General features: G+C 45.7%; 1 protein-coding gene across 1 annotated transcript; it reads left to right on the top strand.

The window, feature by feature from the left end:
* Nucleotides 1-565: 565 nt before the first annotated feature.
* On the top strand, nucleotides 566-10,617 carry CSUI_009876 (uncharacterized protein). The gene is made up of 8 exons (XM_068069985.1): nucleotides 566-2,600; nucleotides 3,762-3,848; nucleotides 3,978-4,042; nucleotides 4,489-4,580; nucleotides 5,196-5,261; nucleotides 6,117-6,971; nucleotides 7,700-7,837; nucleotides 9,130-10,617. Exon 8 carries the CDS (start codon nucleotides 9,151-9,153, stop codon nucleotides 10,111-10,113), a length of 963 nt encoding a protein of 320 aa, XP_067918038.1. The 5' UTR covers nucleotides 566-2,600; nucleotides 3,762-3,848; nucleotides 3,978-4,042; nucleotides 4,489-4,580; nucleotides 5,196-5,261; nucleotides 6,117-6,971; nucleotides 7,700-7,837; nucleotides 9,130-9,150; the 3' UTR covers nucleotides 10,114-10,617.
* The last annotated feature ends 339 nt before the right edge of the window (nucleotides 10,618-10,956 follow it).

Here is a 10,956-nt window from a genome sequence, read left to right as displayed (position 1 = left end):
TGTCTCTCTACCCTTTACACCTCTCATTCGCTAGTGGCTCATCCGTCCGAACCAGGGAGGAAAGACGCTAACGCAGGGAGGGCAGAGCAGTTGCATTGGCAACAGGTACAGGAACTGAGACGTCTTTCGAGGTCCCTGGGTAGTATTCTCCAGAAATGAGGCCGAGAAGACCTTGGATGACTGGGAGGAATCACCGGGGGAAAGCCATGGCCGCAAGTGAACAGACAAGAAGTTCAGGTGTATGCGCAGACACCTGAACTGAGATAAGGGAAAACTACATTTCTCTGTTACGAGCTTTCACGCTTTCTTTTCCTTCTTTCTATTGAAAAGCATTCATTCGCCATTCTCTTTCTTTCTTGAGACCTTTCCCTAATACCCATCTGCCCACTCTATCCATATTATGTTTCTTTCTTCGAGATTAGTTCGAGTAACGCTCCCGGCAATACAGATCCCTTCATGTACCCCCCCACTTCTCGTCCATTGTTCGCTATTTTTCTCTTTCGAAACCACTCTTCACAGCAGCAAAAGCTTTCTCATTCTTTGATCGTCCCCACGGACTAGGAGAGGAGATAGAATCTTGGCTCTCTCGCTTGGAGTAGAAAGAGATCTTACCATACGCCTGCCATTCTGAAGAGCATATGACTACCCAGTCAGTAAGGAGGACCTGCTAGTAGTACGACTCCTGGGATTCTCAACCCATTTCCTTGCATGCAACTTGAAGCAAGCACGCTTTCTTTCTTTTTCCTTCTACCCTCTCCCCATTTCTATTTCTTCTTTCTTTCTTTTCCCTCCCTTCTTTTCTCCAGCAAGTTGTTTGCGTTGTAAGAGAGGGGATGTATCAAAAGCAGTGCCCTAGGATGAAGGCGGGAGAAGAATGTCGATGGTGAGGCTTCCATCTTTCTTTTCTTCTTTTCTTCATTCATAGCTTTCTCCTTGCATCGTGAGAGAATAAAGAAGAGAAAGAGGAGAAACACAAATACAGGTCCACATAAACAATCGACATATTTCATACGACGTACGAGCATAGACACAAGGTTCGATGAAACTTAGGAGGAGATGGTTAAAAATCTCAGCGAGTTTCTTCTTTCTCTCTCTTTCTTCTTCTTTCCCCTCCTAGCATCTCCATCTGTTTCAATTCGGAGGAGATTTTCCGCAGAGAAAGATCGAGATTCTCCTCTTTCCCGAGACAGAGTTCAGAATAGCTTTCTTCATGTTTCCATGCAAGTCTAAATCTGCCTGTCTTTCTCTTCCCGTTTCTAGCTGAAAGAAGACTAAGGACAGAAAGGAAAGAGGGTCACTACAGACTCTTCAACTTGAAAGGTCTTGTCTTTCTTGCGAAGAAAGGATAGAAGACCGCCAGGTTGCCCTATGTTCCTTCCCGCTGTCTACTTTACCACGAGAGATCTTTTCTTCGTCTTTTTCTTACCGTTGTTGAAGCTGTCGCAGCGCGAATCTGTTCTTTCTCTGTAGTGACCATCTTCAGGAACTTGGCTAGCTCTTCTTTTCTATCGTTTTCATTCTCATGACATAAGAAGCGAAGGCTCCGAAGAGAAGAAGGAGGGATGCCCCAGGGGATGTATCAAAGACACCTCATGAAAGTTGCGAATCGATTTCTTTCATCTTCCTCGCGCCACTTCTGTATGTACAGTGAGCTATCTTTCGTTTTCTCTACTACTTCCATACAACATCGTCGTTTCTCTTTTCTTCTTTCACGACTCTCTCCAAAGTCGGCTTTGTCTGACCTGACTCTTTTCTATCGGCGGCAGACGCTGATTGAAGAGATCGATCTCCTTGGAGCATTGTATCATGAGCTTTCTTCTTCTTTTTCTCTGTTGTGGTATTCGCCAAGTCGCTTTCTCTTTCTTCTCTTCTCGGCAGTCTTCGCGGCCGGTTAAAAGACTGTCCCCTCAGTCTCTCTACCTATCTATCTATGTCTCTTATTCGCGTCTTTTTCTCTTCATGAAAATCCCCACTCTTTCTCTCTCTTCAATCTCGTCTGTCATTTAGTGCTGCAGCTCTTCTTTTCCTGTCTGTCTCTACGTATGTCTTTGAGGATTTAGTGTCTCTTTCACATCCATTCCTCTCACTTTTCCTCTTTTCTTCCGAATCTTTTTACTTGCTGTAATGAACTTCCCCCAGTTTTTCCTCGTTGTAAAGCTTAGAGGAGTCTCTTTTTCTTCTTTGTAAGAAAGACAAGGAAATCTATTCTTGCATGCAGGGGTTGTCTCTCGGGGTGTACATACACCTCACTTCAGCACCTGGAGTGTACATACACCTTACTTTATCACGTGAAGAGATCTGAAGATAGATCTCTACTTATCTAATCAGATTCTCCTTATCCCTTTCTTACATTGTCCTTTTCTTCACTTTCACTCTTTCTTTCCTCTCTTCTCTGTCGCATTTTCTTTCTTCTGCCCGCGAAAGAGTAGCAGAGAAACTCCCGGGTTCTTCTTTCATTCCAAGAAAGATTCCTTTTCTTCAGTTGACGAGAGATATTTCCAGAATGTATCGACGAGCAGGCGTAGGTGGGGGAAGAGGAAGAGGCTGGGTTAGAGAAGATGATGGATACGAGAACGCTGGTCGTTATACCTACGATCAAAGTAAGCAGGAATCGAGGAGAAAACTTTCAAGAGAGATAGAAAGGAGGAAAAGAAGAAGAAGAAGAAACGGGCTTTTTCTTCCATAGTACGGAGGAGCTCTTTTCATCAGTGACAAGATTCTTAGAGATAGTTAGAAAGATGTGAAAGGATTGAAGAAGAAGAAGAAGGAGAGTGCATGAGAAGCGTTTCTTTCTTTCTTTCTCTTTCTTTCTTTCTTTGTTCTGATGGGTCGAGTGTATGAAGTGAGTGCATGTCTCTCGTTCTTTCTTCTTGTCTCTTTCTATCTCTCTTTCGGTTTCCGCTGGTCGAGTGTCTGTTGATGGTGAGCTGAGGTGTATATACAGCTTAGCGATAGGATCATGCTCTCATCTTCTGACGGGTGTGGTCGTTGAAGGAGGTGATTCATGTGTCTTTGTCTGTTCTCTTGCATATGGTTTAACACTCGCTTCTTTCTCTTTTCTTTTTCCGCTTGTATTCCTCTCTCCTATTTCTTTCATTTCTAAATCTCTCTCTTCTTCTTCAGTCATCCTGTCCTGTCTATCTCCCTAGCCCCCTCATCTACCTGAATGGAGAGACAGAGGAGCTTTCTCTCTCTCTTTCTCTCTGAAGCGGGTAGAGTACCCTTCAGCCTATTTACCTCTCTATATCTCTTCTTTTCTTCTTTGTTGTCTCTTTCTCTCTGTGTTTCTTCCTCTCTCTATTTATCATTCTGTCTTTCATCTGTCTTTCTTCTTTCTCGCTTCTCCTTATTCTTTTCCCGTACATCTTTCTATCTCTCTCTGGTTCTCTTGATTGAACTCAGGCTATGGATCTTAAACTCTCTCCTTCACTTCATATTGGTTAGTCTTTCTTCATCGTGCAGTCGAGTGTATGTACACTCAAAGCATCCTGGCTCATCTTTACTATCAGGAGGATGACAGTAGGCAAGAGATACAGTCATCCGCACTCTGCTATACCTGCATTTTGAAGTACCGTAAAGATCACTCAACAGATTGAAGATTAGGAAATAGACTAAAGATAGATCGATCGATATATTTCCGCAGCTAACGGGCCTTCTTCGTGGCGTCCAAGAAGCGGACGTTCTCCTTCATTCTTTTTGTCCAATCTCTTCTTTTCTGTTTCGTCTCTTTTTCTCTTTTGTTCTTTTCCCGTGTGTTTGAGTAGGAGTGAATGGATGTTCACTGAAGACAAAAGAAAACCTCGAAGTTGTCAAGAGAATTCCCCTTGATAGACTTCATCTTGAGACAGGTAAGAACCTACAATGGTCTCTGTCTCTCTCTTACTCTCTCAGAGCCCCCCGACAAAATTAAATCGCTCCTTCTTTCTCCCTCCCCTTCTCTTTTTTCTTCTTTTCTTCTTTTATCTTTCCCTCTACAGATGCGCCGTGGTGTGACATTCGGCCTACACATGCAGGATTTGAAATTCTTAAGAAGTCGATTCCCGTAAGTATAGAGAGAAACACACATACACACTCTAGCACTTCCTTCTATAGCGATTCGTCGATGTAGGAGTTTTCTATTGTCGGTACACACTTGACGAGAATATTGACGGCGGCTTTCTCATCTCTCGGAGGTAAAGAGATAGATAGCAGATTAACGAGCGAAAGGTAGATCCAGACTAAGCTTTGATAGATAGATAGATAGATAGATAGATCAGATGTACATAAACTTCGTCGAGCGAGGTAGGGCTGCTGTTTACATTGACGATTTCTATGGGATTTCTTGGGTATTGAGTCCGTCGTGCTATACTAGGGCTGTAGATATGTATTGTATGGGGGACGTCCTTCTATATGCTTCATATCGTTGAGAGAAAGACAGAGAGAGATGTGAAGGGGATAGTAGTCATCTCTGTCTTACTGCTGTTTCTCTTCTGCTTTCTGTTTCTTCAGAATCTTGTAGAAGAAGAAAAGAAGAAGAAAAAACCCCAGAATTGGACGCCTGAGTTGCAAGTAAAGAATCGCAATGAGCCATGTAATATCTCGTGAGTCTACATTCTTCTCTTTAATCTCTCTCTCTCTCTGGAGGATGACGGGGATATATCTCTCATAGACAAGTTGTAAAGTGTCTCAGAAGAAGCAACTCCTCAGTCACCGGTAACTGCCTAGACGTTGGAAAGCTCCATCCACATCTCTCTTATTCACGTTGGGATTTACGGAGAGAAAAAGTCTTTCTGATTTGACTGTAAGGAAGAGTCGCTCGTCGCTGTGGAGGTTTAACAGTAGAGCCTATCACTCTGGTCGTCATACAGAGAGAAGTCTGTTGAGCGTAGGAAGTAGAGAGGGGGAAGCAACGGCAGCTTTAGTATGGCGGTGTGCGAGGAATCCTCTATCTCTCGTCACGAAGGCAAACACAAAAGAGAGCATATCTCGTGATGTTCTGAGAGATATATAGAGATAATGAGATCTAGCTGAAGATAGGGAGGAGATAAAGAGATATAGGTAGAATCATGGATCTAGATAGATGTCTATCGTGTTGGTGAGAAAGTATGAAGGTAGGTTATCTCCCTAGTTATCTGAAGACTTTCTTTTCATTTTTGATAAGGGCGGGCAGTAGGCTATCTGTCCTTGGTTTATTCTTCGCTTTTGTATCGCTACAGACATGTCGCAGTAATTGTGAAGGATTTGATTGCTCCTGATATGCCATTCGAACAGTTCTGCTCGACGTAAGTCTTTAAGAAGGATGGGGATCTATTCTCCGCGGATCCTTTGGCTGTATTGTAGCGACTTTCAGCTAGCCATGTAGGGCACCAGAAAGTCTTTGGTTTCATGTCTAGACACCACACGGATTTGCAGCTCATAGCTTTCTACAGACAGGGGATATCTTCATTGGTAGCTCGCAAAGCCATGGATCACCATGCTGTCTGAGTGTATATTCTTCCTTGCAAGAAGAGAATTGTTTATTTAGAGGCGGGGGGAAGGAAGCAAGAGGGACCTCTGGAAAACCGGAGGAGTTAGAATAAGTGAGAGAGATTCCTTTCATATCGACACATCAGGAAGAGGGAGAGTGTAACCGGATCACCGACGAATGGTGTGGAAGAAAGCCCATGTGGTATCTTGCCAAGGCACGCATAGAGTCACAAATTCACAAGTGTTTTCGTAAGGAAAGTAGATTTCATGTAAGAAACGGGAGAAATTACCGTGTTGAAGCCTCGAGGCCTTGTATATATCTATGTAGTATAGTGAGGGAGACAAAGAGACAGACAGAGAGAGATGGACTCGATATATATGTATATCCAACATATATATATCTATGTTGTGTTGTGAAATATATGGATGGATATGTTCTTACTTTTGATGAGTGCATTCGTGTGTTTGTATCTGTCGCTCTATAGAAGGCCTTTCTCTTCTGCAGAGTAAGGTCCGGAAGTTGTAGACAGGTTTGTCTCTTTTCTATATCTCTCTGTCTACACGTATACGCATTCATAGATATATCTATATATACATGTAGGTATGTGTGTATGTGTATATGTATACCACGCACTGGTATTGTCCGTTAAGTTGACTGCTGTTGTATGTAGGGTTGCGTCGACGTCTCTTCGTATGTTCCCGAAGTTGAAACAAGTCCAGGGAGATAATTTTCTTCAAGAGAACTAGAAAGAAGAGACAACTGTGGGATACGCAGATCAGGAGAAAAAACTATAGTTGTTCATATGAGTGAAATATATACACAGAAACAGAGAAAATGAAGATTCTCATTGGTTCAGCAGACAGGCCCGTAGAAAGAGAGAAGTGTTTCAAGAGCATGAATGAGGAGGCAAGAAATCAAACGACAAGATGGCCGCAGTCAATGTGGGGATGATTTGTTTGAGACGTAGTGGGTGTATGTACACCTCATGATTCCATTTGCATGAGGGGAGGAGTTGTGACCAGGAGTTTTCGGTCCTGCGCATTCTTCCTGCCTTTTTCGGCACTACGTTAATTGTATTGAGCGCGCCCTCTTTCTCCGGATCGTTTTCTGTCCAAGCAATTCAAATCTTCTCTGCATGTGATCTTTTTCAATTTCCTTCTTTTCTACCTCCAACAATAACGATGTACTCTCCGAGATTGCCGACAATGCATGTCCCTTTTGAGAGAGCTTCCTCGAGTTCTACCTACTTACACCCCGTGACTGATCACGAAGTCATTTTTCAGCTTAGAGGTTATCCTCTCGATGTGCGCTGTAGCAGCGTTACTACTCCTACAAGAGCTCTTTCACATTCATACTCCAGCTTCTACTTCCACTACGTCGTTCAGTCTTCTCTATCAGAGGTAGTCTGCAGGCATTCTCAACAACGAAGGGAGGGCAAACGATTGTGTTCACCTTACTCCACCGGAAAGCAGAAGCCTCACTACTCTTTCTTTGCTAGCCTCCTACTGACTGAATCTCCGAGGATGTAAGTATAGTAGGTAATGCGGATAAAAACTGAGAGGTAACATCAAAATTAGCTGTCGACTACCCGTCCTAAGACTGGTTAAAAAGAAAAAGACAAGTTCGATGCTTCAGACGTCGCTCTCTCGTTGAGATGACGCCTGAGCAGGGGCTTGCTACCGCGCACGACGCAGATAATTCTCGTGGCTTTGGCTCTGATCAAAACTACAGAGAGGGAACAGTCATGACGAGAGGTTTCCTCATGCTTGGGGCTCTGCAAGCGTCATAGGTAGAGCGGAGAATCCTACTTGGTAGTGAAGATGTCATCCAGTGGTCGGCAGCTCTCACGTGATAGGTTAGCTCCAAGAGGCGATGATTAGAGCAATAACTAAAGTGGGGTGAAAGGGGTTGTCATTGCGAAGGGAGGCGTTAGAGTGTATAGCGTGGCCCGCAGGTAATGCCTTCTTTGTGAACCTGGTTAGATACAGTACCGAGTGGTTGCATTCGGCCCAGTTGTGACGTCTAGCTGCTTTGGCGCGAAGCTTCCACCTTTCTGAAGATATACTTGTCCCGAGGAATCTCCTTTTACGATCTGAGGAGTGCTTTTCATGCAGAGGTAGTAGTAGTAGTTGAGTTTGGACACCTCAGTCTCCCCTTCATCCTGCATGAGTTTCTAGTGTTGCCACCAGACGCCTTCCCGAGCTTTATCTTCTCAAGCTACGTCTTGTCCGAGCTTCTTCTGTTTCTTTTCAGCGTATAGATATGGATCCTGCCACTTCTCGATCGTGAGGCAAACCGCGGCTCACTGACACTCTTTTTTTAGGCGTTCCGTCTGTGACCGGTTCTTCGTTCCCTTCTCGCGCTACCGCTTTGGGATGAAATCACGAGGAGGTGGGTGTTGTAATCCCATGTGCTAGCCTGTGGTACGGTAACGGAACCGAAAGCATACCTTGTTATCTAGGTTTGTATACGTGTGTCCGTGTTCAAGGACGCTGAGCCTTGTCTCGCTGCTGGTCTTAGGTATTGGTCCGCCTCTTTCTCGGAGTCCGGATGGGACCCCGGGACCCCCATATCAAGATAAATCAGCATATATCAGTATCTTCGAGAAGAAAACCTTTTTACGGTCGGCGCATATCTCGATCACGGGGTAGGGAGAACTCTCACCGACGGGAGAGAGGAAGCTCTTTCGCTGAAGAGTTGCGGGTTGCCATCACTCAACCTTCTTTCCCACCCTCTTGCGCCGCTAACAGTCCATGGTATGAGTTTTTGGTGTCTACACACCAACACGATCCGGGCTGAAAGAGTTACTCGGTCAAAGGTTCTTGGTGGTCGTGAAGCTCTTAACATGACAGTTCCCTAGCTGCTTCTTCTGATCGTTCCAGGTTGTAAAGTAAGGGGCTTTTTGTATCTTCTTCTTCCCCTGAGACTGGAAAGAGAGCTATGCGTCTACTTTTGGAAGCAGTTGAGACTGATTTGATTTTAAGGGAAACTACCTTGTTTGGCAAAATTCTTTTGGAACAACAAGTCTCCTCCATTGTCTTCCGTGATCGTTGTCGGGTGCGCGCGCCTCAGGTCATGGCTTTTCCAAGCACTAACTCACTATAATTGCTTAACAGTCCTCAGTTTTAGTCTTTCAAAACCTTGTATTCCAGCTGAAGGCCGGATTTTCCTGTGCTCTGTGATTCATGTCAGTGGAAACCACGCAATCGTGCCGCATTGCCAGCGCGCTTTCCCTCATCTTTGTTTTCATCTGTTTCTGATGCTTTCGTTTGGAGAGCCACACACACGAGACGGTTTCTCTGTTCTTGTCTCGTAAAGGTCGAGTCGCCAGGCAGGAATACACTCTTCTGTCGTGCGTGCTGCATCACTTTCCCTTTGGCAGAAGACAAGAAGACCGATCGGAAGAGGACTTGCTTTAGCAACACTTTCAATCAGAAACAGACAGTCATAAGAAATGTTTTGTTCTTCAGTCGGTTTCGTGTCTGGTTGCTGTTGACAACAAGCGTAGTTCGTAGGACTGCATACAATCCGGTTGACGGTTGCTTGCTTCCATTGTGCATTGTCCTTTTCTGCTAAGGCGGTGCGGATGAGTAGTTGAATGCTCTTTCAATCTCGCTGAAAAGAAGGGTTTGTTCGCTTTAGCTGCCGAATAAAGTCCTTACGAGCCGCTTTTCCTCTCACAGGTCCACTGAAGGTCGATCGCGATGGACGGTGTACAAGACTTGCCATCGTCGTACCCCCAGCTCCCAGCTGCTTCCCCATGTGCAAATCTGAAGCACCCCTCTGCCGATGAAGAGACCGGAAAAGTCACCTTCTGGTCCGTGAGCACATCAGCAGAGTCAACAACAGAAAAGGACGCGGGAGGGGTCATTCGGTCTTCTTCACCTTCAAAAGCCGGCGTCTGCAATGACTCGACACAAGAAGGCGGCGAGACAGACACACCATCGACAAGAGAATATCGGGTGTTTCTCCCTCCCTTAGAAGCTCCTCTTCCGTGTGGTCGCCCGGACACGATGGCCACTTTGTTAGGGCACGCTCACCCAGATGAGACGCCCTTGTCTAGAAGGAATGCCGCACATAGCGATTCAGCAACAACGGGAGGTCCCGAAAGTACAAATACAGGTCAAGGATTATCTTCAGAATATCAGAGTACCAGCAAGGACCAGAATACACTGGCCGGTGCGTCGTCACGAGAATGTGAGGGAGGCCCTAGAAGCAATCATAATAAAGAGAATGGTTGTCTTCGGATTGACCAGTCTTCGAATACAAATCAGACTTCTTTTCGTAGTGTCAGCAAAGGAAGTACAAACTGTACACCCCGAGCTTGCAATCAACATGTCTATTTGCATTTTCCCTCTCCGAGATCTGTGCGTAGTAGTAGAGGTCAGGCTCCGGCGTTTAGCCCTTTCTCCTATGGTCCTCGTCCCCCAATCTTCTCAGCAGTGGGGCACGCTTCTCCGTGCCCCTTTAAGGACGAATCGCCTTCACCTCGTGTTGGATTCTCACCTTCAGCCATTGCTCGACTAATCAGTAGTCGAGCCGGACCGAGCCCCTTCAAACTGGAACGGCAACAGGGTGTGTTCCGGCTTGAACGAGGAGGCAGCAATGCGAGCAGTGGTGATAGCTGTAATAGTACCGTCCCTCACCACCGTCACTCCACTACATAATCTGATGCCCGAAACAATCAGGAATCCGCTGCAGGAGTCGTTTTTTTATCAACAGCAGAGCGGCGTCACGGTCTAAGGGGGGGGAGCAATCTTTTTGTGGATGGTTGACTTTTGCTGTGCAGGAGTACCCGTACTGGGCATACCCGTGAACATGTATGAGTGCGTTTCCCCAAGAACACATCTGCTCTAAGAGGATGTCCCCAAGGAATTTTGCCAGCCACAGGTTGTATGACTAGATTATGCTCACCTGCTTTTCGAAGAAGCTCGGGTGTCTACTGAGTTACGGACAGCTCTGCAACGAACATCAAAAAACCGGTCCGAGGAAAGGGTAGATCGCTTTATTGAACCGCCGGTTCGCTATGTGCTTTTTTAAACGTTATCTAACCGCTTTTAGGACCGCGTGTGCCCTTTGTTTCGAGTTCAGCTGAGAAGAAGTCTAATACTTTCGAGCATGACGTGGAAACAGCAACTCGATCAGATTGTACAACATAGCACCTTCGCCACGGGAAATTCTTGCCAAGATTACGCTCTTCAGTAGACTCCCCTGGCAGCTCAGATTGTACAACATAGCACCTTCGCCACGGGAATTTCTTGCCGAGATTACGCTTGTCAGTCGACTTCCCTGGCAGCTCAGATTGTACAACATAGCACCTTCGCCACGGGAATTTCTCGCCGAGATTACGCTCGTCACTCGACTCCCCTGGCAGCTCAGATTGTACAACATAGCACCTCCACCACGGGAAATTCTTGCCGAGATTACGCTTGTCAGTCGACTTCCCTGGCACCTCCAGGGCTTCAGAGTCGGTGGCCGGCAACTCAGATTACTGGTCCAAAGCCCCAGAG

This window comes from Cystoisospora suis (assembly GCF_002600585.1).
Source record: "Cystoisospora suis strain Wien I chromosome Unknown contig_6241, whole genome shotgun sequence".
NCBI classification, from domain to species: domain Eukaryota; phylum Apicomplexa; class Conoidasida; order Eucoccidiorida; family Sarcocystidae; genus Cystoisospora; species Cystoisospora suis.
Note: the sequence above shows the minus strand (reverse complement) of the source record. Positions and strands in the feature narration are given on the sequence as shown.

Bases quoted from the DNA above. Each gene is read 5' to 3' on its own strand.
- CSUI_009876 (XM_068069985.1), top strand. From the start codon at position 9,151: ATGGACGGTGTACAAGACTTGCCATCGTCGTACCCCCAGCTCCCAGCT.